This window comes from Orycteropus afer, unplaced genomic scaffold (assembly GCF_000298275.1).
Source record: "Orycteropus afer afer isolate SDZICR_OR568_19922 unplaced genomic scaffold, OryAfe1.0 scaffold00264, whole genome shotgun sequence".
In the NCBI taxonomy this organism is placed as follows: Eukaryota; Metazoa; Chordata; class Mammalia; order Tubulidentata; family Orycteropodidae; genus Orycteropus; species Orycteropus afer.
This window is the reverse complement of record NW_006921851.1, coordinates 2333556-2359421: the sequence shown is the minus strand read 5'-3', so window position 1 is coordinate 2359421 and position 25866 is coordinate 2333556. Positions and strand designations below refer to the sequence as shown.

At 39.9% G+C, this 25866-nt stretch overlaps 1 protein-coding gene across 1 annotated transcript in view; it reads right to left on the bottom strand.

The window, feature by feature from the left end:
• The window catches only part of GALNTL5 (polypeptide N-acetylgalactosaminyltransferase like 5), a 130382-nt gene that overhangs the window by 45052 nt on the left and 59464 nt on the right, over positions 1–25866 (bottom strand). Inside the window, exons 3-5 of the mRNA XM_007950140.1 lie at positions 17874–18040; positions 14847–14969; positions 945–1194 (exon numbers count right to left, since the gene is read on the bottom strand). Of these exons, the coding sequence (XP_007948331.1) occupies positions 945–1194; positions 14847–14969; positions 17874–18040 (540 nt within the window). The remainder of the gene's footprint in view (positions 1–944; positions 1195–14846; positions 14970–17873; positions 18041–25866) is intronic.

Here is a 25866-nt window from a genome sequence, read left to right as displayed (position 1 = left end):
TGGCCCCTAGCTGCCCATCATGTCTGGAATTGAATCTATGCAGGAGATCCTTGATAGAGAGGGAGAACAATGTGGAACAAAACTCAAAATCATTTGGAGAAAAAAAAAAGATGGAGGTGGGGCAGGTTTGCTGGTCCAATAGAGCCTGGTGGAACCACTGAGACTATGGCCCCTAGCTGCCCATCATGTCTGGAATTGAACACACACCTGTGGTTTCCAGCAAACAAAAGACAGGCATGTGAGTTGAGCAAGTACCTGAGGTATATACACTCCTTGGATAGGACAATCATGGGAGAAAGAAGGGCTGCTTATGCACAGGGAGACAGCTCAGGGGGCAGGAGTGCATGGAGGGATGGACACAGGGAAGAGGTAACTATAGGGAGTACGTGGGAGGGGAGCTATTGCTTTGTGGTAAATTGTGGTCAATTTCATGAGACAAAGTGTACATGAACTGCTGTATGGAAAGTGAATTTGCTCTGTAAACTTTCACCCATATCACAATAAAATAAAAAACTCTACGGAATTGCAAAATACAAACCCTTGGATAAATATTTTATGGATGACCTTGATACAGATGTCTGCTTTTTTCTGAGATGTGCATAGTGCTGATATTTTGTTCAATGATTTACAGGCACACTGGTTTCCAAGATCAAAGTCTACAACCTGAAGAGGGACACTTGTGAAATGAAAGCAATACAAACGGCAGTGGTATTCTGATGTGGGGTGAGATGTTCATTGTCAATTGGTCACACAGAAACTTAACACCTACCAAATCCTGTTACTCAATCATTTTACAAATAAATTTTAAAAATATTTTTATTCATCAAACCCAAGGAATCTAAATAAATAAATAAATAAATAAATAAATAATCCCTGAAAACTTTGTTTACCATGAGGTCCCAATACATGCATGCTAATCCCCTCATAAACAGCAGAAAACTTACCTGACTGGTGCAGTGGGCCCTTCTGGTCCCTCCATCTCATAGGAGAAGATGTTATCCCACATAAATTGTAGCTTCCAGTTGAAAGTTCCCCTTACAACAGGAGAGGGTGTGTATTCCAGTGTCATGTTATCAATAACATCGATCACAGGGCAAACCACCATTTTGGGGTTTTTGGAGATAGCAAATAGCAAGGGCTCCAGCCATACTCTATTCACCTCAGAGTGGCTATCCAGGAACACCAGAACATCCCCTGGGGAGGCAACAACAGTCTAGTGTTAGGTCACATGGATGAAATATGTGACAACTCTAATTAGCGTTCAGTGCAGTGAATATTGGTTGAGAGTTTACTATGTACTTGGCTCATAAATTGCTTTTAGTTCCATTAAGAGGAAACAAATACATACTTTATTATATACCAAAAGAGTCAGGTATCATGTGTCATAGATGTTTGGAGGAGGCTGGGTAAATTGGGCTAGACAGGGGTTTGGGAATGATTCCAAAGAAGCAGTTGGAACTGAGCAGGCTTAAATTAAATAATAATAATAATAATAAAATCATTTTAGCTTGGCCTTAATCAATTAATTCAGTTTAACAAATGCTTACTGAGAGGACACCTTCTAAGACATTAAGTTTGGTGCTTGAGATGCAAAGGTGCATAACATTAATTTTGCACTTGAGTTCAGCTTTAATGAGGGTCTACTCTGCTTAGCCACCACTCTTCTGTCAGTATGTTGTACTGTGGTGGCTTGCATGTTGCTGTGAGGCTGGAAGCTATACCACCGGTATTTCAAATACCAGTAGGATCACCCATGGTGGACAGGTTTCAGCAGAGCTTCCAGGCTAAGACAGACTTGGTAGAAGGAAGGGGCCACCCACTTCTCAAGGAATTGGCCAGTGAAAACTTTATGAATAGCAATGAAACACTGTCTGATATATTAAAAACTTTATGAATAACCTGGAAACATTGTCCGATGTAGTGCCAGAATATGAGCCCCCCAGGTCAAAAGGCACTCAAAATAAGACTGGGAAAGAGCTGTTTCCTCAAAATAGAGTCAGTCTTAATGTCGTGGATGAAGTAAAGCTTTTGGGACTTCCATTTGCTGATGTGGTATGACTCAAAATAGGAAGAAACAGTTGTAAACATCCATTAATATGTGGATCATGGAATGTACACAGTATGAATCTAGGAAAATTTGAAGTTGTCAAAAATGAAATGGAATACATAAAGATGAATATCCTAAACATTAGTGAGCTGAAATGGTCTGGTTTTGGTCATTTTGAATCATATAATCATATGATCTACTATGCTGGGAAAGACAAATTGAAGAATATGGTGTGACATCCATCATTACAAAGAGCATTTCAAGATCTATCCTGAAGTACAATGTTGTCAGTGATAGGACAATATCCATATGCCTACAAGGAAGACTGGTTAATACTATTATTATCCAAATTTACACACCAACCACCAAAATCAAAGACAAGGAAATTGAAGATTTTTACTAACTTCTGTAGTCTGAAATTGACTGAACATTCAGTGAAGGTGGGTTATTACTGATAATTGGAATGCAAAACAAAGAATCACCAGGAGTTGGAAAGTATGGCCTTGGTGATAGAGATGACACTAGAGATTGCATGATAGAATTTTGTAAGACTAACGATTATTCATTGCAAATACCTTTTTTCAACAACATAAATGGCAGCTATACACGTGGACTCTTCCAGACGGAGTACACAGGAATCAGATAAACTACATTCCTGGAAAGAGGCAATAGAAAATCTCAATATCTTCAGCCAAAAGAAGGCCAGGAGCTGACTGTGGAACAGACCATCAATTGCTCATATGTAAGTGCAAGTTGAAGCTGAAGACAATTAAAACAAGTCCACAAGAACAAAAATATGACCTTGATTATATCCCACCTGAATTTAGAGACCATCTAAAGAATAGATTTGACTCATTGAGCACCAATGACTGAAAACCAGAGGAATTGTGGGATGACATCAAGAACATTATACATGAAGAAAGCAAAAGGTCATTAAAAAGGCAGGAAAGGAAGAAAAGACCAAAATGGTTGTCAGAAGAGACTTTGAAACTTGCTCTTGAATGGAGGACAGCTAAAGTAAATGAAAGAAATGACAAGATCAAAGAGCTGAGCAGAAGATTTCAAAGAGCAGCTCGAAGACACAAAGTCAACTATTATAATGAAATGTGCAAAGCCTGGAGTTAGAAAACCAAAATGGAAGAGCACACTTGACATTCTTAAGCTAAAAGAACTGAAGGGAAAATTCAAACCTTGAGCTGCAATATTGAAAGACTCTATGGGAAAAATATTGAATGATGCAAGAAACATCAAAAGAAGATGGAAGGAATACACAGAGTCACTGTACCAAAAAGAATTGGTCAACTTTCATCCATTTCAGGAGGTGGCATATGATCCAGAACTGATGGTATTGAAGGAAGAAGTCGAAGCTGCACTGAAAGAACTGGTGAAAAACAAGGCTCCAGGAATTGACAGAATATCCATTGAGATGTTGCAAGAAATGGATGTCATGCTGGAGGCACTTACTTGTCTATGCCAAGAAATTTGGAAGACAGCTAGCTGGCCAACTGACAGGAAGAGATCCATATTTGTACCTATTCCAAAGAAAGGTGATTCCACGGAATGCAGAAATTATTAAACAGTATCAGTAATATCACATACAAGTAAAATCTTGCTGAAGATAATTAAAAAACAGTTGTAGCAGTAAGTTGACAGAGAACTTCCAGAAATGCAAGTTGGCTTCAGAAGATTATGTGGAATGAGGGATATCATTGCTGATGTTAGATGGATCTTGGCTGAAAGCAAAGACCAGAAAGATGTCTACTTGTGTTTTACTGACTGTGCAAAATCATTTGACTGTAGATCATAACAAATTATGGATAACATTGAGAAGAATGGGAATTCCAGAACATTTAATTGTTCTCATGAGGAGCTGTACATAGACCAGGAGGCTGTTGTTCAACAGAACAAGAAGAGACTGCATGGTTTAAATTCAGGAAGGGAGTGTGTCAGAGTTGTGTACTTTCACTATACTTATTCAATCTGTGTGCTGAGCAAATAATCCAAGAGCTGGACTCTATGAAGAAGAATGAGGCATCAGGATTGGCAGCAGACTCATTAACAACCTGTGATATGCAGATGACACAATTTTGCTTGCTGAATGTGAAGATGACTTGAATTTACTGATGAAGATTAAAGACTACAGTCTGCAGTATAGATTACACATCAACATAAAGAAAATGAAAATTCTCACAACTTGACCAATAAGCAGCATCATAGTAAATGGAGAAAAGATTGAAGTTGTCAAAGACTTCATATTACTTGATTCTACAATCAACATCAATGAAAGCAGCAGTCAAGACATCAGACAACATATTGCATTGGGCAAATCTGCTGTAAAAGACCTCTTTACAGTGCTGAAGAACAAAGATGTCTCTTTGAAGACTAAGATGTGCTTAACCCAAGCCATGGTGCTTTCAATTGCCTCATATGCCTGTAAAAGCTGGACAATGAATAAGGAAGACCAAAGAAGAGTTGATGCTTTTGAGTGGTGGTGTTGGAAAAGAATACTTAAAGTGCCATAGACTGCCAGAAGAATAAACAAATCTGTCCTGGAGGAAGTGCATCTGCAATGCTCCTTGGAAGTGAGAATGGCCAGACTTTGTCTCACCTGGTTTGGTCACATTGTCAGAAGGGACCATTCCCTGAAGAAAGATATTATGCTTGGTAAAGTGAGGGTCAGCAAAAAAGAAGAAGGCCCTCAATTAGAGGGATTGACACAGTGGCTGCATTGATGGGCTCAGGTATAGCAAGACTGTTGCAAGACTGGGCAGTGTTTGGTTCTGTTGTACACAGATTCATCAGGGGGACTGGGACAGAGTGAGGGGTCAGCTGCAGAGATCCAGGTGAGGGGAGGGAACCCAGGCCATGCCCCACAAGCGGCAAGGCAGGGAAGTGGGGAAAAGGAGAGGATAAAGGCTAGGTGGGCTGGGACAGAACGAGGAGGCAGCAGCAAGGATCCAGGTAAGGGGAGGTTGGAGAGGTTTCAAACAGCTAAGGAAGGTAGACTTGTCTGTTGGTTTGTCTTACTGTGGTGATGTGCTGCTGTAAGTCTTGAGGCTGTGCCACCAGTGTTTCAAACCCAGTGGGGTGCACATGGTGCACATGTTTCAGCATGGCTTGCAGACTGAGACAGACTAGCAAGAAGGAAGAGGCCATCCACTTCCCAAAGAATTTTCCAGGGAAAACCTTATGAATAGCAGAGAAACACCGTCTCATACTTTACTGCACAACTTTAGGAATAGTCCAGAAACATTGCCTAAAACAGAGGAGGAAGATGAGTCAGGCTCTCAAAATATGACTGGGAGAGAGCTGCATCATCAGAGTAAAACCAGCCTTACTGATATGGATAAAGTAAAGCTTTTGAGACTTCCATTTGCTGACGTGGCACCACTCAAATTGAGGAGAAACAGCTGAAAACATCCATTAATAATTGGAACATGGAATGTACGAAGTATGAATCTAGGAAAAATTGGAAGTTGTCAAAAATGAAATGGAATGCATAAAGATTGATATCCTAGGTATTAGTGAGGTGAAATGGACAGGTTTTGGCCATTCTGAATCAGACAACCTATGATCTACCATGCTGGGAATGACAATTTGCAGAGGAACGGTGTAGCATTCATCATTACAAAGGATGTTTCAAGATCTGTCCTGAAGTATAATGCCATCAGTGATAGAATAATATCCATACGCCTACAAGGAAGACCAGTTAATATGCCTATTACTCAAATTTATGCACCAACCACCAAAGCCAAAGATGAGGAAATTGAAGATTTTTATCAACTTCTGCAGTTTGAAATTGACAGAACTTGCAATCAAGAAGTGTTAATTATTACTGGTGACTGGAATGCAAAAGTTGAGAACAAAGAAGAATCACCGGTAGTTGGAAAATTTGGCCTTGGCGACAGAAATAATGCTGGAAATCACATGGTAGAATTTGATAAGACCAACCACTTTTTCATTGCAAATACCTTTTTTTCAACAACACAAATGGCAGCTGTACACATGAACTTCACCAGATGGAACACACAGAAATCAGATTGACTACATCTGTGGCAAGAGGCTATGGAAAAGCTCAATATCTTCAGCCAAAAACCAGGCCAGGAGCTGATTGTGGGACAGACCATCAACTGCTCATATGCAAGTTCAACTTGAAGTTAAAGACAATTTAAAAAAGTCCACAAGAGCGGAAATATGATCTTGAATATATCCCTCCTGAATTTAGAGACCATCTAAAGAATAGATTTGATGCATTGAATACCAATGACTGAAAACCAGAAGAATTGTGGGATGACATCAACAACATCATCCATGAAGAAAGCAAGAGGTCACTAAAAAGATGAGAAAAGAAGACCAAAATGGATGATAGAAGAGACTCTGAAACTTTCCCTTGAGCGGAGAGTAGCTAAAGCAAATGAAAGAAATGACAAGATAAAAGAGCTGAACAGAAGATTGCAAAGAGCAGCTTGAGCAGACAAAGCTAATTACTATAATGAATTGTGCAAAGACTTGGAGTTAAAAAACCAAAAGGGAAGAACACTCTCAGCATTTCTCAAGCTGAAAGAACTGAGGAAAAAATTTAAGCCTCGAGTTGCAGTATTGAAAGATTCTATGGGCAAAATATTGAATGATGTAGGAAACATCAAAGAAGATGGAAGGAATACAGAGTCACTGTACCAAAAAGTACTGGTAGATATTCATCTATTTCAAGAAGTAGCACATGGTCTAGAACCAATGGTACTGAAGGAAGAAGTCGAAGCTGTGATGAAGGAATTGGTGAAGAACAAGTCTCCAGGAATTGACGGAATACCCATTGAGCTATTTCAGCAAATGGATGCCCCACTGGAGGCACTCACTCTGTTATGCCAGCAGAGATTTAAAAGATAGCTACCTGGACAACCGACTGGAAGAGATCCGTATTTGCGCCCATTCCAAAGAAAGGTGATTCCACAAAATGTGGAAATTATTGAACAATATCATTAATATTGCATGCAAGTAAGATCTTACTGAAGATAATTCAAAAATGGTTTTTGCAGTATGTTGACAGAGAACTTCCAGAAGTGCAGCTGGATTCAGAAGAGATGTGGAACAAGGGATATCTTGCTGTCAGATGGATTTTGGCTCAAGGCAAAGAATACCAGAAAGATGTTTACTTGTGTTTTATTGACTATGCAAAGGCATTTAATTGTGTGGATCATAACAAATTGTGGATAACATTGAGAAGAATGGCAATTCCCAAACACTTAATTGTACTCATGAGGAACCTGTACATTGACCAGGATGCTGTCATTGAAATTGAACAAGGGGACACTGCACAGATTAAAATCAAGAAGGAAGTGCATCAGGGTTGTATCCTTTCCCCATACTTGTTCAATCTATATGCTGAGCAAATAATCTAAGAAGCTGGACTATATGAAGAAAAACGTGACATCAGGATTTGAGGAAGAATCATTAACAACCTGTGATACACTGACAACACTACTTTGCTTGCTGAAAGTGAGGATGACTTGAAGCACTTACTGATGAAGAATGAAGACTACAGTCTGAAGTATGGATTACATCTCAATATAAAGAAAACAAAAATCCTCACAACTGGACCTATAAGCAGCATCACAAAAAAATGGAGAAAAGATTGAGGTTGTCAAAGAATTCACATTGCTTGGTTCTACAATGGATGCCAACAGAAGCAGCAGTCAGGACATTAGACGATGTATAGCACTGGGCAAATCAGCTGAAAAGGACCTCTTTCAAGTGCTGAGAAGCAAAGATGTCTCCTTGAGGACTAAGGTGTGCCTGACACAAGCCATGATATTTTCACTCACCTCATATGCATGTGAGAGCTGGACAACGAATAAGGAAGACTGAAGAAGAGTTGATGCTTTTGAGTTGTGGTGCTGGCGAAGAATGCTGAAAGTACCGTGGACTGCTAAAAGAACTAACAGATCTGTCCTGGGGGAAGTGCAGCCAGAATGCTCCTTGGAAGCAAGAATGGCCAGACTTTGTCTCACCTATTTTGGTCATGTTGTCAGAAGGGACCATTCCCTGGAGAAAGATGTCATGCTTGGTAAGGTGGAGGGTTGATGAGAGAGGGGAAGGCCTTCAATGAGATGGATTGACACGGTGGCAGCGATGATGGGCTCACGTATTGCAAAGATCATGGAGCTGCATGAGATCTGGTGGTGTTTCTTTCTGCTGTGAGTAGAGTCACTATGAGTCAGAAATGACTCGACGGCACCTAACAACAACAACAACAGAAGCAGACTCAGTGGCACCTAACAACAATGCACTCTGCTTGGGAGCAGGGGGAAAACTGGCAGGGTTAAAGTAAAGAATATGTGTTGTCAACCTCATTGTATGGGCTCACACTGGAAGAGGCTTCAATATTCAGGTAGAAGAGTAGGCTTTTTCTTGTAGTCAATATAAAATCATTAGGAAAGTATGGAAGAATGTCTCATGTTTAGATCAGAAGACTGAATATTGTTGAAATGGCAATAATTTTCAAACTGATCAACAGATTAAATGCAATCCCTATAAAAATCTGTTGGCCTTACCACAAAAATGATCAGAATAATTGGTTGGCAAGAGACTGGTGGAACCCATGAGACTATAGCCCCAGGTTACTCTTGAGTCTAGAAATGGACTCAATTACATGGATTGGCTCTCAGCCCAACAGTAGAAAAACCTACATATAGAACACCGACTCCATGTTGATGCACCCACCTACTCTAAGGAGAGTTACCCCTTGGATCAAGCAGCCATAAGACACCAGAGGGGTAGCACTCACATAGAGGGAAGGCTGGACAGACAGGAATGCATGGATGAGGGGGGCATAGGGAGGGGATGGTCATGGGGATGAGAGGGGAGAAGAGTTTTTTATGGTTGGGGACAGTAATCAGGGCCATGAAACCAGATGTGTATGAACTGTTGAATGTAAAAGAAGTTTGCTATGTAAATTTGCACCCAAAGCACAATTACAAAACAAAAACAAAAACAAACCTCTGTTGGTCATTTTGCAAAAATTGACAAAGTGATCCTAACATTCACATGGAAATAGAAAGTGACCAAGATTTGCCAGAACAATGTTGAAACAGAAAAACAAGGTTAGAGGACTTCCTTCTTTCAAAACTTACAACAAAGCTATAGTAAACAAACTTGTAGTAATTAAACATACACAATCTGATACTGGTGTAAGAACAGACATATAGAAAACTGGAAAAGAATGAGAATCCAGAAATAAACATTTACATTTGTAATCAATTGATTTTTGACAAGGATACCAAGATAATTCAATGAGGGAAAGAATTGTTTTTCCAACAAATTGTCCTGAGACTGCTAGATATGTACATATAAAATAATGAAGTTAGACCTCACACCATACACAAAAATTTCCCTTTGAATGGATCATGGATCTAAATGTAAGGGCTAAAGCTATAAAATTCATGGGAGAAAACATAGACATTACTTTTCATAACCTTAGATTTGGCAATGAGTTTTTGGATATGATACCAACAGTAATAATGACAAAGGAAAACAACAGATAAATTAGACTTCATCAAAATGAAAAACTTGTGTGATGATACCAATAAGCAAGTGAAAAATCATTCATAGAGTCAGACATCTGATAAGAAATATGTATTGCAAATCTCACAACTCAATAATAAAAAGACAGCCCAATTAAAAATGGGCAAAGGACTTGAATTCTTCTCCAAAGAATATACACAAATGCCCAACAGATATGTATAAAAGTGCTCAACATCAATAGTCATCAGGAAAATGCAATGAGATTGCACAATGAAATACCACTTCATGCCCACAAGAATGGCTATAATGAAAAAGATAGATAATAACAAACAAGGTTGTGGACAAACTGGAATCCTGGTACAATGCTAGTGGGAATATAAAACAGTGCAGCAACTTTGGTAAACTATTTGGTAGTTCCTCCAAATTTCAACATAGACTTACCATATGGCCCAGCAATTCCACTACTAGGTATATACTGAAGAGAAATGAATATTTGCATTCACACAAAATCTTGTACACAGATGTTCATATAAGCATTATTTGTAATAGCAAAAATGTGAAAACAAGCCAAATGTCCTTCAACTGATGAATGGATAAGTATAATATATACTCATATAATGGATTATTATTCAGGAATAAATATCGATACATGTTACAACATGGATGAACTCTGAAAATTTTATGTTAAATAAAAGCCAGACACAAAAAAGTACAGAAGGTACCATTTAATGAAATGCCCAGAGTAGGCAGAAAAAAAAAAAAAGTCCCTAAGTGGCTCAAATGGCTTGCATTTGACTACTAACCTACAGGTTAATGGGTCAAACTCACCCAGCAGTGCTACAGAAAGGACTAAATCTGTTTCCATAAAGATTATACTCAAGAAAACCCTATGGAGCAGTTCTACTCTGTAATACATGAGTCAGAAGTAACTCAATGACAATATTTTTATTTTTTGCTTTTCAGGGAGACAAAAAGATTAGTAGCTTTCTAGGTGTTTTAGTAGGAACTCTGGTGGTGTAGTGCCTAAAGCATTTGACTGCTAACCAGAAAGATGGTGGTTCAAATCCACCAGCCACTCCTCAGAAGTAAGGATGGACAATCTACTTCTGTAGTGATACTACCTCGGAAACCCAAGGAGGGGTCGCTATGAGTCAGATCTGACTCGACAGCAGTGAGTGCCCTCTAACAGAAGATACCACAAAGGGGATGGCTTTAAAAAACAAGTTTATTCTCTTACAGTTTTGGAGGTTAGAAGTCCAAGTTCAAAGTGCCAGGCTCTAGGGGCTGGGTAAAAGTGCCTCGACCTTGGGACTCAGCTCTGCCTCTTGCTCCCAGCCTATTGGAGCTGGAGGCTTTTCTTAATTCAGGCAGCTGCTGGCTGCTGAGGCTGAGAAATCCAAGGTCGACAAGTAAAAAGACGCAGTCCCGATATTACCAAACCACATGACAGGCCATTGATTCAAGTCCATTAAGAGTCCCAAGATCGGCAGACAACATGGCAGGCTGTTAAATAATGATTCGGCTACTTGCGGGATTCAAGTGTGCTAAAAGCTGGAGACCTTCCTCAAAGTTGCTGCTTATATACTGGAAGCAGACCACATCCCTAAGGCAGCTATTTAGCTGCTCCAGTAAATTCCATCATGGAGCTGATTACCAATCTCACCATGGGGAATAACTACATCCACCTGCTCAGCCACTCAAAACCAGGCCCAGCCAAGTTGACATATAACCTTAACTACCACACTGGGGTTTAGGTGGGGGAGTAGGGTAAGGTGGAATGGGGAATAACTGCTAATGAGTTTGTGTGTGTTTGTGTGTGTGTCCCTTCTGACAACGTGACCAAGTGAAATGTTCCAAAATTAGGTTGAAGTAATGGTTATACAACCCTGTGAATACACTAAAATCATTGAATTATATACTTTAAATGGGTGAATTGTATATTATGTGAATTGCAAATCAATACAACTGTTAAAATATCATTTGGAAAGAAAGAATCACATTGCAAAGAAAGAGCACATCTTTTAACTCTTGATATAAAATGCAATTATTTATTATTATTATTTTTATTTTAATTTGAGTGAAAGTTTACAGAGCAAATTCACTTTTCATACAGCAGTTCACACACACATTGTCTCATGGCATTGACTACAGTTTACCCTAATGCAACAGCTGCCCTCCCACTTCCTCCTGATAGTTACCTCTTCCCTGTGTCCATCCCTCCATATACTACTGCCCCCTGAGCTGTCTCCCTGTGCATAAGCAGCCCTTCTTTCTCCCATGATTGTTCTTTCCAAGGAGTATATCTACCTCAAGTACATGTTCAACTCATATGCCTGTTTTTTGTTTGGCAGGAAGCCACAGGTGTGGGTTCAATTCCAGACCTGAAGGGCAGCTAGGGACCATAGTCTCAGTGGTCCCACCAGGCTCTATCAGACCAGCAAACTTGGTTCCCCCCCCCCCTTTTTTTTTTCAAATGAGTTTGAGTTTTGTTCCACATTGTTCTCCCCTTTACCCAGGATCTCCTACATAGATCCCCTGTCAAGTGGTTGACAGTGGTAGCCGGTTACCATCTAGGTCTTCTGGTCTCATAGTTGTATAGGTTGAGGATCACATGGTGAACCAGTCACAAGGACTAATTGTTTCCATGAATCTTTGGTTTTCTTCATTCTTCTTTGCCCTGGATGAGTAGAGACCCATCATTGCATCTAAATGGCTGCCTGCAAGCTTTTAATATCCCAGTTGCTACTCGCCAAAGTAGGAAGCAGAACAATGTTTTGTATAGTATGTTATGCCAATTGAGCTTGATGTCTCCTGCGATTATGGTCCTGAGCCCACAGGTTCAACTACTCAGTCCCTCTGGGTAGCTGGCTGTGACCAAGAAGTGATTACAACCTTGCTCCTTGTCAGCTCTACTATACACCTGGGAATTCTTACAAAACATACAAATACACCAGTAGAACCATTGTCTTCCAACACTATACATGGTCTTGGGTACACTCCCTGCTTCTTAGACATACCTACTAGTTCAGCCTGTCCACCCATCTATCCACCTGTATACCCGTGTTTGCCTTCACTGACAATGCAGTACTGTATGTGCAAAAGGGTTCAACTTTGTTGTCTGTACCTCCTATGTACCTCTCTATGTCTTCCTATTCCTCAATGCCACCATGTTGATCACTCAATTTGGTACATTGCCCTTCTCTTCACCCAAATCAATACTTATCTCTACCTATCTAACAGTATTCCCTCCCCTCCCCTCCCACTCCTGGTAACCAACAAAGAAAATTTCCTTCCATATATAGACCTTTCCTTGACTTTTACAATAACGGATAATATTTGTCCTTCTGTGATTGACTTATTTCAGTCAGCATAATGTCCTCCAAGTTCATCCACATTATGTGATGTTTTGCAGATGCTACAAAAAATGCAATTATTTTTACATACAACTCACAACAGAATTTTAAGTCATTGAAAATGACATTCTATCCCTCAGTGCCTAAGGCACTTGACTGCTAACCAGAAGGCTGGCCGTTCAAACCCACCAGCCACTCCTCAGAAGGAAGATGGGGCAATCTACTTCCATAGTGATACTGCCTCAGAAACCCAAGGAGGGATCACTATGAGTCGGGTCCAACTCGACGGCACATAACAACAACCACATCCCTCAGTTGAAATGACTGGTTTCTTATCTATTCATCCAAAACAGTATCTACATATATAAACAAATGTGCATAACTGTTTACCAGTATCTCGAACTAGCAGGACTCATGGCAAAGCAACTTTATTTTTGTTCTTCCACAGTTCCTTCAAGTCCTATAAGAAAGAAAAGTCCTTCCCCACCATTGAATGCAAACCAGAACAGTTCCCAGGACTTTTCTGGTTACTCTGGGATAATTGGAAGCCTTATATTCACACTCCAAGTTCAAAAACACAGTCTAAGTTCAGAAGTTAGAATTTCCATCCTAACTTGTATGTGTTGTATCTTAACATCCATTGTGCTGTAATCGATGCTTCCTGCCTTTGTGCAGAGCTACTCATTGTCCATTCTCCCACAACTACGTTGAATTGTGGGAAGGTCATTTGCTTTTGAATTAAAGTAGCATTATTGTCTCATTATTCCCATTCTCCTTCCCCAACTTGCTACCTGTGGTATCTGACCTCACCAAGGGGCCAAGTAGGGTAAGAACTGGGAAGCGAAGAGGGCAGGAAAGTTCTTACTTGACTGGAATTGTGGAAGAGTGCTTGATGCTCTCTGAGCTGACTCCTCTTCTTGTGGTATGACTTGTTGTTGTTGTAATGTGCCATCGAGTCGGACCCGACTCATAGCGACCTCTCCTTGGGTTTCCAAAGCAGTATCACTATGGAAGTAGATTGCCCAACCTTCCTTCCGAGGAGTGGCTGGTGGGTTTGAGCCACCAGCCTTCTGGTTAGTAGTGAAGTGCCTTAGACACTATGCTACCAGAGCTCCTTGGTATGACTACAATGGCTATTTTGAAGATCTCTCTTCCTATTCCTGTTTGTCTTTTTACCTGAAGTTTCTGTGATCTGGGCAAATGCAGTCTGTACTGGTGGTCTTGAATCCCTCCTCAGCTACTAAGAGTCTTATGTTCTACTCTGCTTCTCTGTGGAGACCTGTCCATTGCATTGCTTGTCTGATCTTTTCTTAGGGCTGCACCGCAATCTGAAGTTCTTTCAATCCGAACCTCATTTGTTCCCTCTCCCTTCACAGACATCAGATCATGTCTGAACCTCCCTTATACCACACATCTCCTTTTTCCCTTTATTTTTCACCAGAATTTCCCTAATAAGCTTTCTCTTCTCATTCTGTCTTTTCATCTGCTTCCCAGAGGACCAGAACTGACACCCTACTTTGGCTTTAGAGCTCCCCATGGGATAGGCAGCTGCACCCCAACCCACCTTCCCCTTGTCCAGCTGTACTTTCCTCACCCCTTTACAGGCATTATTCCCAAGAGCAATCCCAAATAAATCTCCTACACATAACATTACACCTCAGACTTTGCACCCTGGGGAACCTCTCCAGTGATGGGGGCTAACATGATGAAATAACAAATCTTCCATTTGAAATAACAAATTGGTGTCTTGAAACAGAATATTTTGGATCAAAAGAAGATTAAAGACTCATAGGGCTGAAATACATTTCTGTTTTTCTGTGTGAAACAACAGAAACACAGAGGGCCTCATGTAGTTTCCCATGTGCATAGGCAGGATGGCCTCTGAACACAGATGCTGGACAACATCCTGAGTAAAATGCTCATACCTGAAGCATGAGATGCTCCAATCAGCCTCGATCGGATCAGCCCCTCTCTTTTTTTGTTTCTTATCAATTTGATCTTTCCCCGAAAAACTTCTAGGTGATAGTCTAGTTTTTCTTTCAAATCATCTGGAAAAATATTCAACTTGTAAACAACTACTATAAAAATTAAAACAAGTTAGCACAATTATGATTAATTCCTAAAAACCATGTTACTTCATAGAAGTTCTGACACTATACATTTTATCCTATGTAAGGGAGGAGGAGAAAGAAAAATGGTTCATCATCTAAGTCAACTGTGAATAGTCTTATATGTTCCTAGTCAAACACTTCTATTTTAATAAATTAGAATGTTAACGGAAATTTTTCTGGGAAAAGACTGAGTTATGGAGTTTTGGAGCAGTATCGCTTTCCTTCTAAATGTGCTAATTGCACGGTAATCATCTATGCTTCTAACTCTGCAGTGACTCTTAGGTAAGTTGTCATACCACTCTTAATCTCAGTGTCCTCACCTAAAAGGAGGGATATTCACTATGTACCTTGAAGGACTGTAGTGAGAGGGAGAACTATGTCATTTAGCACAGAGCCTGGTCCCCAGTAGCCTCTCAAGATTTGAAGGAGAGTATGATAATGATGACTCCCTGGGAGTGGTGTTAACCAAAAGGCTGGAGCTTCAAGTCCATGAGAGGTGCCTCGGAAGAAAGGCCCAGAGATCTACTTCCAAAAAATCAGCCATTGGAACAGTTTTACAATGACACACATTGGGGCACTTTGAGTTGTAATCATTTGGATGGCAACTGGCTACTGAATTATGATGATAATAGAGGAACTAGGGGCCATATGAAATGGATACAAGTGCTTCAGAAGTCTAAATTCCTATATCCCAGAAATCTGGATCAGGAGGTTTGGGGTTAATGGAATGGATACAATTTGGGGTTCATAGTTATTCTGGCAGTGGAGAGATTACCTTCTTTGTCTGCAAGGCTCTGCTTAGAGTCAAGAATATAGGCTGCCCTGTTGTACTTGTAATGTGGGGGCAACATTCAGCTCAGCAGTCTGCCAATGCATTTCTAGAATCCTGTACACAGGGGAACTCAGTGAACAAGGTCTCTGAGAAGATAAAGCCAGTGATGGCAGCAGTAACCTCTCACAGATAGTAGAGGGTTGGGTTTTTCAGAAGATGAACATGTAGTTAGTTTGCAGTCAAGAAGGATCAGGACTGTGGTAATGTAGATGGCAAAGGTCAACTTCGGGCATGCCACTAATCCATGAGAGAGTTCCTGGGTCCTGCCCTTCAGTTGATGGAGTGCATCAAAGTGCCTACTGGTGTCAGCAGGGAGAGACAGGCTTCAGTCCAAAAATCTCTTTCATTGTGAAGTATAAGCAGGAATGTGTCCATCCTGAGCTCCATTAGAAGACAGATGACCCCATTTCCTGTGTTTGAGAATCTGCTAAAGACTAAGCCTCTTCATTGGTGTATCAAGGAAGAAGGGGATCAAGCAGGAGGCATAGAGCTGCTCAATGGGTGGGCAGCACACCTCTATGTTGGCCATCAACTGTGACACCCAGGCCTTTGTGAAGAGGGACCATAATGCCTAAAGAATGTATGAGCAGGTCACCAGATAGGTCTTTCAACTTAGGATGTGGTTCTGAAGGTCTGGATGTGGGGAGGGCTATGTCCATTCCTGGGACTGTATCTCCTTGGCAGCATCCTGTGTTTGTGAATAAGACGTTAAAACTCCACAGTCTAGCAGAACATCCCATGCTTTACTGGTAATTTCTTGCCCAGAAAGTTGCCAAATCTATTGCTCAGTACTCCTGGATAATATGAGCAACAGCTGCTAGAGGGGAGCTCTGATCGTTTCTCCACACTTCTTCCCGTGGACAACACTAGACGTTAATATTTCTGCACCCTTGGGGTACTGGTGGCAGACAGAAATAAATAGGCACCTGGCCAACATGCAAAATTCCAAAGTGTAGCTAGCATAAGCTTAACTTATCTTCCATCTTCAGGTTGATGTACCTAGAGGCACTTTCCCACTGGATGGATATGTGAGATGTCTCCTTTTCTTCCACTGCTGATTCTTCTTCCTACTGTTTCTCCTCATCTTTTTCCTTCTCAGCTGATAGTGTGTGAGATTACAGTGGACTAGATAGACTTTTAGGTTTTAAAACTCCCCAATATTCATATCAGTGAGGCTATAGGAAAATGGATCCCACAGTATGTAGCAAATGAGTATGTCAGACTTCAAAGGTGGCATCATTGATTTCAGCACTAGTCAATGGTCCAATTGGAATTCAGGTCTTGGTGGAGGTACTTTAAAATTTCTCTCTTAAAAAGTACATGACTCATGTCATTAATTCCAATAATTTAAAAAAAAAGTCATTGCTGTCGAGTCAGATCTGACTCACAGCAACCCCTCCTTGGGTTTCTGAGGCAGTATCACTATGGAAGTAGATCGCCCAATCTTCCTTCTGAGAAGCGGCTGGTGGGTTTGAACCTCCAGCCTTCTGGTTAGCAGTCAAATGCCTTAGGCATTATGCCACCAGAGCTCCCAGTAAAAATTGCCCATTTTCTCTAGATAAAATTCAGACAATGCTCTTTATAAGCTGGTTCCTTTTCATGGCTCTGGTTTTATCTATCTTGCCTCTCCCCACACTACAGCCTTACTGAATATTCCAAATTCACCATGTTTCCTCTGACCCCTGGACTTTCTGTAATGCTATTTCCTCTGCTTAACACACTTATTCCTTCTCTCCACCTGGATAACTACAGCTCATCCTTCAGACCTTTGTTTATATGTCATTTCTTCCTGATAGACTCTTGGAAGCACTACTCACCCTATTAGACTAGCTTCTTAACCACAGGGGCGAGGTCATATATAGTCTCCTGAGCATTGATAGCACCTACCAGAGTGCCTGGCTCAATACTTACCCCGCCCCCCCAATTTCCTTGAATAAAAAACTAAGACATCTTAAGGGATGGGACTGTCTTCAGAATAGACTAGATAGATAATTAGTGTTTCATCTTACCAAATTCACTCATGTCATCTACCAAAATAATTTCTTCCAGGATGTACTGTGGAGTGAGATTCATGACACTTGACATTGTCCGAAACAAGGCATTAAATTCTTCATTATGGAAACAAATAACAACACTGGCAGTAGGTAGATATTTTGGATAATGTTGTTTAAGACACCTGCAGGCATAAATGGGAAGAAATGATTCATTTAAAACTTAGCTGTTAAGGAGTCTAGTTCAATCACCTTTCCTTATTTTAATTTTTTTCTTTTTATTCCTTCAATTGATTATGATAAGATGGAGTCCATTTAAAAATACAAAAACAGAGACACAGAAATATCTTTAACTTCTTATGATGTTTTAATATTTTCTAAATCATTTCCCCTTTCTTAATGCCAGTAATAATTAATCTTTCCCTAGACACTATTTTTTTTTTCTTATCTTAGTTATATTTTAAACATAGACTAAGCACGAATTGTATCTCTATTTTGGTTTCTGGTATAAAAATGAATTGATGTATTTATTCACAGTGAAAGATTTGTATTAACTTTATTGTACTATCTTCAAGGAAAATCAATTATGTTCTATTATTCTATTTCTCTCTTTGCTATAACAAAAGAAAATGTAGTGAATATGGTGCTGTTGAATTTGTTCCAGATATTTGGCAAAAATATTTCATTTTTTTTTGCACTGGAGGGGAAAATAGAAGCTGAATTCTACTAACATTAACAGTTATTAATTGTTAAAGATTGTTTGGAACACTATATCTTTGTTAGAAAACTTTCGGTTGTGATAGAAACCCACTGGAGCTTAAGCAAAGGATTAGGATGTATATTGTAGGGTCAGAGGACCTCGTGTCAGGAGAGTGGCTGAAGCCTCAGGGCATGAATTCAAGGCCTGAAAGGCATCTGTATTCTTTCTTCTCTGCTCTTGTCTTTACATCTGCAAATAATAGTAATAATGGTAACACTAACAACATCACCTACTTCACAGAGTTGTGGAGATTCAATGAATTAATACATGTGAAATGCTCAGACCAGTGCCTAGGATATGGTAAGTATTCTATATGTTATCATAATTATCATTCTCTCTCTGCAGCCTGCTTTGTTTCACTTCTTTACTCAACAGATTTATATGGCTGACACCAGTATGTCTTTAAGGCCAGCACCTAAAGAGAAATTGGTAGGACTTTCTCTTTTCCGAAATAAAAAAAAATCCACAGAACAAGACTCACTGGCCCAGCTTGGCTAATCATCTGTGACCAGAAAGTGAGATCCAAATATAAAATAACTGTTTCCACCATGACCACGTGAAAAGGAATGGGATGGGAAACACCGGGAAAGAAGGTCCTGAGCATGCAATCTGCTCTGTATGGACAACAGTGCCTTCAGGATATTCGTGGATTAATGTCACGTTATCCTGGCTTGTCTGGCCAATATTTCCACCCAAAGCCAGACAAAGATGGTGAAGCCACGTCTGCCAAGTGGAAGCTGACACCATGCTTGAAGGACTGATGAATGTGTTAGATGACAGAGCCAAGCATTGCAAAGATCCGAACAGATGGGAATGGTAGGAAAGTGCACAGGGGTCTGAAACACTAAGTGAGGAAAAATGGTTTTGCAGAAGCATGTAGAGAAAAAATTAAAAGGTTGAGTTATCAGAGAGGAAGTAGATGTAGCACAAAAGAATAACATACTTGAACTTGAGTAATGTGTAAACTTCTTTTGAAGAGAAAATAAGATCTCAACCTCCAGAGTTGATTTAAATTCCTTCATTGTTTCTTCAATATGTATAAACAACAAACAAAAACAGCTAGAAACTCCTTGTGTCTATAAGCTCTCATATAGCAAAATAAAACAGTTAAAAATGCTGAAAAACAGCTAGGAAACAGTTACATTCAAATTAATTTTAATTTCAGGTTATGTTTTGTTAAAATGAAATCATCACACATGACTATGTACTACCTTTTACAAGAAAGTTTCTTAAAAATTTTTTTTTTGGGGGGGATACTTCTAATTTTTTTTTTGAAGTTTTTCCTCCCCTACCCTCCCAAGCCCTGGTAATCAACAAAGAAAGTTTCCTTCCATATATAAATCTTTCCTTGTCTTTTTACAATAATGAAGTAATACAATATTTGTTCTTCTGTGATTGACTTATTTCACTCAGTATAATGTCCTCCAAGTTTATCCACATTATGCAGTGTTTTTGCAGATTCTACATTATTCTTTAGTGTTGCATAGTATTCCATTGTGTGTACATACCATATTTTGTTTATTCATTCTTCTATTGATGGGCACCTAGGTTGTTTCCATCTTTTTGCTATTGTAAATACTGTTGCAATGAATATGGGTGTGCATATATCTGTTCTTGTCCTGGCTCTCAAGGACATGAGACTCTCATATTCTTTAAGATATTTGTCTAGTAATGAGATTGCTCGATGGCACATAAGAACAACAACAATGGGATTGCTGGATCAATTTCTACTTCCAACTTTTTTTTTTAAATTGTGTTTTGGGTGCAAATTTACAGAACAGAATTTGTTTTACTGTTTGTGTACATTTGGTTTCACTCTCCAATTACCATCTCCAACCCCAACCCTCTCTCCTCCTCTCACTTCCCTGGACCCCTTCCCCATCCCTGTTGCCTTCTTACTTATGCATTCCTGTCTGTCCAGCTTTCTCTCCATGTGAATGCTGCCCCTCTGGTGCCTCATGGCCGATTGCTCCAAGGGGTGTACCTCCATAGAATAGGTGGGTGCAACACCCTGAGCTGGGTGTTCTGCATGTAAGTCTTTCTACTGTTGGGCTGACAGCCAGAACTTGGGAGTGAGTCTTATTCTGGGCCTGAAGTGTATCCCAGGGCCAGCCATAGTTTTGGGGGTCCCACCAGGCTCCATCCTACCAGTATTTCTGGTCATTATTGTGTTTTTTAATTCCACATTTTTCCTCCCACTCTATCCAGGGTCTCCAGTTTTGATCCCTTCCTGAGTGGTTGGCATTGGTAGATGGACACCATCTAGTTCTGGTCTCAAGATCTATCATATCCAAATGCCCTTATTTTCTTCACTCTTCTTTTCTTCAGACAAGAGGAGACCATTAGCTGCACCTTAGATACCCACTCAAAAGCATTTAAGACTCCAGTCACTACTCACCAAAGTAGGTGGTGGAGCAAGATTATTTTGTATTATGTTGTGCCAATTGAGCTTGGTGTCCTCTAATACTATGGGCCTGAGTCGGCAGACCTCATGGTTCTCTCTTCCAAGGTGTTTGGATGTCTCTGAGGGATTACTTCAAGTCTGTCTTCTGTTGCTTCTGTAATGATTGTGGTTATGTTGTATCACTAGTATTTGTGCAAGATTATCCTCAGCTGAATCTGTCATTGGTCTAGAGTACTTCCAACTTTTTAAGGAATTGCCATACTGCTTTTCACAGTGGTTGTATCATTTGACAGTCCCACCAGCAGTGTATGAGAGTCTCAATCTCTCCACATCCTTGCCAGCATTTGTTATTTTCTGTCCTGTTGAACTTTGCTATTAGTGCTGGGGCAAGATGGTATATCATTGTTGTTTTGATTTCCATCTCTCTAATAGCAAATGCCACTTCTCAGAAGGAAGACTAGATAATCTATTTCCATAGAGACACTGCCTCAGAAACCCAAGGAGGGGTCACTATGAGTCAGAATCAAATGGATGGCAGTGAGGTTGGATTTTTTTTTTTTTTTTTTTTGGGTTTAATGGCTAATGATTGTGAACATTTCTTCATGTGTTCCTTGGCCACCTCAGTATCCGCTTAGGTGAAGTGTCTATTCATGTCTTCTGCCCATTTTTTAATTGGATTGCTTGTCTTTTTGTTGTTGAGATGTTGGAGGAGTTTTCTATAAATTTTAGAGTAAATGCCTTGTCAGATATGTCCTTGCCAAATATTTTTTCCCCAGTCTGTGGGTTCTCTTTTCCACCATCTGTCTGTCAGTTTGTCATACTGTGGTGATTTGTGTGTTGATGTGAGGCTGGAGGCTATGCCACTGGTATTTCAAGTATCAGCAGGGTTACCCATGGTGGACAGGTTTCAGTGGAGCTTCCAGACTAAGACATACCTGGAAAAAGGAAGGGGCCATCCATTTCTCAAAGAATTAGCCTTACGAATAGCAGTGAAAAACTGTCTGATATATTGGAAAACTTTATGAATAGCCCTGAAACATTGAGCCCCTCAGGTTGGAAGGCACTCAAAATATGACTGGGGAAGAGCCGCCTCCTTAAAGTAGAGCCTACCTTAATGATGTGGATAGAGTGAAGATTTTGGGACTTCCATGTGTTGATGTAGCATGACTCAAAATGGGAAGAAACAGCCTCAAACATCCCTTAATAATGGGAACATAGAATGTAAGAAGTATGAATCTAGGAATATTGAAAGTTGTTAAAAAGGCATAAAGATAGATATCCTAGGCATTATTCAGCTGAAATGGACTGGTTTTGGCCATTTTGAATCAGAAAACCAGATGATCTACTAGGCCAGCAATGACAAATTAAAGAGGAAAGGTGTGGCATTCATCTTCACAAAGAAAGTTTCAAGATCTATCCTGAATCACAATGTTGTCAGTGATAGGACAATATTCATATGCCTATAAGGAAGACCAGTTAATACTACTATTATTCAAATTTACACATCAACCACCAAAGCCAAAGATGAGGAAATTGAAGATTTTTACCAACTTCTGCAGTCTGAAGTTGACCAAACTTGCAATCAAGATGTGTTGATTATCACGATGATTGGAATGCAAAAGTTGGAAACAAAAAAGAATCACTGGTAGTTGGAAAATTTGGCCTTGGTGACAGAAATAATGCTGGAGATTGCATGACAGAATTTTGCCAGACCAATCACTTATTCATGTAAATATCATTTTTCAACAGTACAGATGGTGGCTGTACATGGACTTCACCAGATGGAATACACAGGAATCAGATCGACTACATCTGTGGAAAGAGACAATGGAGAGGCTCAATTTCTTCAGCCAAAACAAGGCCAGGAACTGACTGTGGAACAGACCATCTGTTGCTCACATGCAAGTTCAAGCTGAAGCTGAAGACAATTAAAACAAGTTCACAATAGCCAAAATATAACTTTGATTATATCCTTCCTGAATTTGGAGACTCTCTAAAGAATAGATTTGATACACTGAACACCAATGACAGAAACTGTGGAATGACATCATACATGAAGAAAGCAAGAGATCATTAAAAAGACAGGAATGGAAGAAAAGACCAAAACAGATGTCAGAAGAGACTCGGAAACTTGCCCTTGAAGCTAAAGCAAATAGAAGAAATGACAAGATAAAAGAGCTGAACAGAAGATTTCAAAGGAAAGCTCAAGAAGACAAAGCCAATTATTATGATAAAATGTGTAAAAACCTGGAGTTAGAAAACCAAAAGGAAAGAATGAATGCCACATTACTCAAGATAAAAGAGCAGGAAAAAATTTAAGCCTCAAGTTGCAATATTGAAAAAGTTCATGGGCATAATTTTGAACAATGCAGGAAACTTCAAAAGAAGATGGAAGGAATACACAGAGTCACTGTACCAAAAAGAATTATTCAGTGATCATCCATTTCAGGACGTGGCATATGATCAAGAACTGATCTTATTGAAGGAAGAAGTCGAAGCTGCACTGAAGGAATTGGCAAAGAACAAGGCTCCAGGAACTGACAGAGTACCCACTGAGATGTTTCAACAAATGGATGTCACACAGAAGGCACTCACTTGTCTATGCCAAGAAATTTGGAAGACAGCTCCTTGGCCAAATGTCTGGAAAAGATCCATATTTGTACCCATTCCAAAGAAAGGTGATCCCCCAGAATCAGAAATTATTGAACAATATCGTTAATATCACATGCAAGTAAAATCTTGCTGAAGATAATTCAAAAACAGTTGCAGCAGTATATTGACAGAGAACTACCAGAAATGCAAGCTGGATTCAGAAGAGGATATGGAATGAGGGATATCATTGCTGATGTCAGATGGATCTTGGCTGAAAGCAAAAAATACCAGAAAGATGTCAACTTGTGTTTTATTGACTATGCAAAAGCATTCGATTTTGTGGATCATAACAAGTTATGGATAACATTGAGAAGAATGGGAATTCCAGAACATTTAATTGTGCTCATGAGAAAACTGTAGGAGGCTGTTGTTCAAACAGAACAAGGGGATACTTCATGGTTTAAAATCAGGAAGGGAGTGCTTCATGGTTGTATCCTTTCACCATACTTATCCAATCTGTGTGCTGAGCAGACACTCTGAGAAGGTGGATTATATGAAGAAGAGCATGGCATCAGGATTGGAGGAAGAGTCATTAACAACCTGTGACATGCAAATGACACAACTTTGCTTGCTGAAAGTGAGGATTACTTGAAGCACTTACTGTTGAAGATTAAAGACTACAGTCTACTGTGTGGATAACATCTCAGCATAAAGAAAATGAAAATCCTCACAACTGGACCTATCAGCAACATCACAATAAATGGAGAAAATATTGAAGTAGTTAAAGATTTCATATTACTTGATTCCACAATCAACACCAATGGAAGCAGCAGTGAAGACATCAGATGACATTGCACTGGACACATCTGATGCAAAAGACCTCTTTAAATTGCTGAAGCGCAAAGATGTCTCCTTGAAGACTAAGATGTGCCTAACCTAAGCCATGGTGTTTTCAATTGCCTCATATGGATGTGAGAGCTGGACAATGAACAAGGAAGATTGAAGAAGAGTTGACACTTGTGAGTTGTGGTGTTGGAGAAGAACACGGAAAATACTGTGGACTGCCAAAAGAATGAACAGATCTGTCCTGGAAGAAGTGCAACCGGAATGCTCCCTGGAAGTGAGAATGGTCAGACTGTATTGTCAGAAGAGACCATTCTCTGGAGAAGAATATCATGTTTAGTAAAGTGTAGGGTCAACGAAAAAGGGGAAGGCCCTCAACGAGATGGATTGACACAGTGGCTATAACAATGAGCTCAGGTATAGCAAACATCTGAGGCTGGCAGAGGACTGGGCAGTGGTTCATTCTGTTGTGCATATAGTCACCATGTGTCAGAGCTGACTCAACAGCATCTAACAACAACAATAACAACAACAGGTTCTCTTTTTACTCTTTTGTAGAAGTCTTTGAAACACATAAAAATTTAATTTTTAGATGGCCCCATTCATCTAGTTTATCTTCTGCTATTTGTGCATTTTGGGTTATACTGAACAATCTATGTGACAAATTAGGGCCCCTAAATTAGCCCCTATTTTTTTCTTGAGGAACTTTATAGTTTTAGGTTTCACATTTAAGTCTTTGATCCATCTGGAGTTTGTTTTTGCATGTGGTATGAAGTATGCATCTTATTTCATCTTTCTGCAAATGGATATCCAGTTTTGCCAGCCCCTTTTGTTAATGAGACCATCTTTTCCCCATTTAATGGATTTCAGCCCTTTGTCAAAAATCACCTGACCATAGGTCGACGAATCTATTTCTGGGTTCTCAATTCTACTCCACTTGTCTCTGTGTCTGTCATTGTACCAATACCAGGTTGTTGTTTTTTTTTTTTCTTTTCATTTCTTCTTCTTCTTCTTTTTTTTTTTTAATTGGGATTTGGGTGAAAATTTACAGAGCAAATACACTTTCCTTACAGCAGATCACATACACTTTGTCTCATGACATTGACCACAATTTAGCACAATGCAACATCTCCTCTCCCACTTTCTCCCGATAGGTACTGCTTCCCTGTATCCATCCCTCCATGCACTCCTACCCCCTAAGCTGTTTCCTCATGCCCGAGCAGCCCTTCTTTCTCTCTTGCTTGTTCTCTCCAAGGAGTGTATCTACCTCAGGTAAATGCTCAACTAGTATGCCTGTCCACTGCTTGGCTGGAAGCCACAGGCCTGCGTTCAATTCCAGACCTGAAGGGCAGCTAGGGGCCATAGTCTCAGTGGTTCCACCAGGCTCCATCGGGCCAGCAAACCTGTTCCCT